Consider the following 4,464-nt stretch of genomic DNA (forward strand, 5'->3'; position numbering starts at 1 on the left):
ACAGGTTATGCATCATGATGACTTGATCTAGTGAGACAGTCTGGAAATTTCCATCAAGTGTCCTTTTGTGGCTGCAAAAGTTCTTGGCCCTTGGCTATTTTAGTAGAGAAACATACAAACATGCCCCTGACAAATCTGAAAACTATAATATGTCATTAACATATAATCTTGAAACCAAAGAAAATTTGGAAAATCCAAAAATGAGGTGAGTAAAATTTCGTTTTCATGACTTACCATAAGAAAGAAATCATCTGGAAAGATCATCACAATGCTTGAGTCTCCGCACACATGGATAATACTTCTTCCAATTGGACATGTGTATGCTCATGAGGCTAGAGTCGAAAGAAAATATCATAGTGAGAGAAGGTAATGTATTGAAAAAAAAAAAAGTGGGGATTATGAAAATACATATGGGCCACAAGTTAACATAAGCTTTTGAAGCAAAGACTAAAAATATGCGAATAAGTTCAGAAATTTTGTGCATGAAAGGATAAAGTAAAATTACCAGAAAATGCTGGAGCATTATCCGCCTCATGGATCCAAGAGCCAAGCTTCATGACACCATTTTTCTGCTTCTGACGAGTTTCATTCGCTTGATGATGTTTCTCCATCGTCACTTTCGTCTTTCTGAATCCAAACACCATTTTTCTGCACGTACTTTTTATTGATTTGGATGTTTAGGACATGAGAAATCTTGTACCATTCCTTTCCGGTACCTTTTTGGACATTTCGTTGTAAAATTTTAGACTTTTTGACAGATAAATTTTGCAGTGGAGTCATTTGCAGGAAATCCGGGAGCGTTTCTAGGTTGTGACACTTGGTAATCTTCAAGGAGTGAAGACATGGCATAATTTTTGTCGGTGTCGTTGTTGTCATCCTGTATCCTTCCCACACTTTCCACTCCTCGATCCAATCAAACGTAAGCTTTTTCAATCTCGGAAAAGAAATAATGGATGGTTCGGATGGAGTATCCTGATCCCTTCTAGCTGTACCGTGGTCTTCTTCGTCTCTTTCTGTAATTCCAAGGAATTCTGGACCCACCTTCTTCAAGCTATCCAAGCAACAAATAACCAACGAAACAAGAGAAGGCAGTTTTCCTAGTGGGGGTAAAATCTCACATTTTGTACAAAAGTTTAGTTCGAGACTTGTCAAATTAGTTAGCGACATCATCCAAGTGGGGGACACAGTTGCACCTAGGTAGTCCGAGATGTCTAATGCTTTTAAGTTAGGATGTGGTTGCAAGGATTCCAGAATTTCAGTATCAGCATCAAGAATTTCTCCAATTTCATACAGCTCACCAGTTTCTCTAAAACGCAGTGTCAAGTCAAGAAGATGTTGCCAACTGCTGAGATTTATCTTCTCAGACTCATCAAGATTCCCCATGCTTGCGCACCTTTTAATGCAGAGAAAGCTTTGAAATTGAAGGTATTTCAGCATTTTCAGATCTCCGACATCAAGATATGTTTTTCTCTCCTTGGGCACCACCCACATATCTAGAGTTAGGAGACCAGTCAATTTTGCTATCCCTTTTGGCAGGCCCTCGAAGCGACACCCATAGATATATAGATTTTTTAAGTTGACCAATTTTGCAATCTTCTCTGGTAGTCTTGGAAGTGAACTGCAATTACCCAATCTTAGAGTCTGAAGATTATAAAGATTAAACAATGTGCCAGGCAATTCCTTCAAATTAGTGTTGCCAGACAAGTCCAGATATCTTAAATGTTTCAATAAACCAATATCCTCTGGTAAACTTTCAATGTAGCAGCGATACAAATTTAACGTCCGAAGACGTGTCAGATGAGAAAACAACAACATTCTATCAACATGTAGTTTGTCGGTGTTTGAGTAAATGTAAATTGTGCGCAAATTCTTTGCATTGTGCCTTAGGGTAAGAAAACGGTCTTCAGATCCAACCACTAAGGTCAAGTGACGAGTGCTTTCATCTACTTCCTTTTTATTCTCTTCAATACCATCAACTTCTATCAGAACGTATTCACTACCCATAAAAAATTGAGCAAAGTCATGAACTATGTCATGCATGTTGCATTTAATGGATCCATAGAATTCATCCTCTTTGAAATCTTGAAAAAATGACCGCATAGCTAAACTTTCAAAACAATCTCGACCTTCTTTCTTGGAATTTATTGTTTGACTTAAATAACCTTGTGACATCCACATCTCGATCAAGTCATCTCTTCCAATATTATAATCTTTAGGAAATACCGAACAATATAAAAAACAACGTTTTTGGAGAGGAGTTAGATCGTAATAACTAAGCAGAAATGGAGCAAAAATTTCCCTAACTTTAACATCTTTCGACTCCCACAGTTCACTGCACAAAATGTCCTCCCATTGACTTATGGTCTTTCTAAAGCGCATGAGACTCCCTAAAGTTTTAGCAACAAGGGGCAAGCCACTTGATTTTCTTGCAATTTGCCTACCAATATTTTCTAATTCTGCGCACTCCTCTGTTGTTCTTTCCATGAATGCCAATTGGCTAAAAATTAACCAACAATGCTCTTCAGACAATCTTTCCAGACTAATCTGGTGTGTGGCTGCCCCCATCATGATCGAAACCTCTTGCTTTCGGGTGGTCACCAGTATCGTACTCCCTATAGCACCATTTTGAAGAGCTACATGTAAAGTTTCCCATCTACTGTAATCTTCAAGCCATACATCATCCAGGACGAGAAGAAATCTCTTTCCGCAATCTTGACCTCCTCGAAAGGATCTGAGACGCACACCCAAATTCGCTTATCAAAGTGGGTCTTAATCGTCTCATCATTATAAGCTAGCTGGGCAAGAGTAGTTTTTCCGAGACCGCCCATCCCCACAATGGGGATGATATCAAGGCGTCTCTCATCATCACTGCTCTCACTCAACAATTTGCTTATTAACAGACTCTTATCCTCATCTCGACCTTGAACTTTGGTTTCATCAATAAGGAAAGTAGTCTGTCGATGCTCAGGTCGTTCAACGATCCTCTTTATGTTAAGATTGTATTTATCTTTATCTTTGGCAATCCTATCCAGGTCTTGGTTCAGTTCTTTGATTTTGAGAGCAATGTCACGACGCAAAGTAAGTCGTTTAACTCTGGTAAAACAGAAGCAAAAAGAGGGCATAGGAAAACACACCTTCTTGTTTGATGAAGAAGCATTGTTTTCAGCTTCCTCTTCTTTCTTGATTTTGAATTCAAGAATGGCAGTGTTCCACTCGTCCAGAACATCATCGATGCCGTGCGTCGCATTGTTGAGCTTATCCAACCATCTCTTTAGACTCGCATCGTTCAGTTGCTTCTACTCAGCATCCTCAAGCACTGCTTGAATGTCCTCAAGATTTGTCTTGAGGTTCGCAACATCTTCATCCACACCTTTGACCAGCCTCACTTCCTCTTCAATCCGCTCAAGAGCCATGGAACCGAAATGCTCAATGAGTAATGAGACTAGAGCTTCAGCCATACTCAGATTCGGAGCTATTTTCACAACGGCACTATACTTCTCTCTGTGAACGATTCAGTGACAATAGAGGAATTGCTTGTGAAAGATCTGGACATAAAAATGGATGTAGGAGTTAGGAGCTCTGATTAGAGATATTAAATAATATTAAGGCTAGCTCTAATCCAAGAGGATCGGGGAAAAAAAGAGGAAAATTTCTTGCTAATACGGCAGCCCTAATAAATAATAATAAAAAAAAATTCTTCTTTAATTTTCTTTATATTATATAAATAAACAAAAAAGTAAGAAAAAGTCTTCTTTGAATTTGTTTAATATGATGGTGCAACTTGCATGGTATCTAATCACATAGTGTGAATATTTTTTGCTATTTGATTGTGCTGCCACATTGAAATATTGTATCTACTCGCATAGTGTGAATATTTTACCGCTAGAATGAGTTGGAACCTTATCGGCACAAAAAAAAAAAAAAAAAAAAAAAAAAAAAAAAAAAAATATTTGAAAAAAAATTTTAAAAAAAAAAAAAAAAAAAAAAAAAAAAACACTAGTTGATGAATGACTTTATACAAAAAAAGGTCATTAATGTCTAAGTGAGACATTAAGTAACAGACTATAGAAAATGTATGATTTCTCGATGGTTTGAGTTTCCTGGTGTGGGTTTTAATGAAGGTTTTCACGATTTTTTTTGGCAACTAATAAAAAATGAGTGGATATTTGTTCAAAAAAGAAACGCACACATAAATTATAACTAGTCTGTATATATTTAATATTTCATTTGTAATTTTTCAATGCAACCGCAAACTTGTTAGAATGAAAATTTTGAAACCTGCAGTTGATAATGATGCACCTACAACTTGCAAGGAAAGTTGACTAAATCATAATAATTTTGGGTATTGATTTTGTCGCCACATTTAAATATGTTATCTACTCACATGGGGTAAATATTATACATATAAGATGTTGGAACTTCATCATCCAAAAAAAAAAAAAAAAAAAAAAAAAAAAAAAAAAA

At 36.7% G+C, this 4,464-nt stretch overlaps 1 protein-coding gene across 1 annotated transcript; it reads right to left on the minus strand.

Moving 5' to 3' along the window:
* Nucleotides 1–585: 585 nt before the first annotated feature.
* Nucleotides 586–2,565, minus strand: LOC21399745 (putative disease resistance protein RGA3). Its single transcript, XM_010102841.2, has one exon. The coding sequence runs from the start codon at nt 2,563–2,565 to the stop codon at nt 586–588; it is 1,980 nt and encodes a 659-aa protein (XP_010101143.2).
* Between the last annotated feature and the right edge of the window lie 1,899 nt (nt 2,566–4,464).

The sequence above is a fragment of the Morus notabilis genome, unplaced genomic scaffold (genome assembly GCF_000414095.1).
Source record: "Morus notabilis unplaced genomic scaffold, ASM41409v2 Scaffold1285, whole genome shotgun sequence".
Taxonomy (NCBI): Eukaryota; Viridiplantae; Streptophyta; class Magnoliopsida; order Rosales; family Moraceae; genus Morus; species Morus notabilis.

Coding starts and splice junctions, on each gene's coding strand:
- LOC21399745 (XM_010102841.2), bottom strand. CDS start 2,565: ATGGGGGCAGCCACACACCAGATTAGTCTGGAAAGATTGTCTGAAGAG.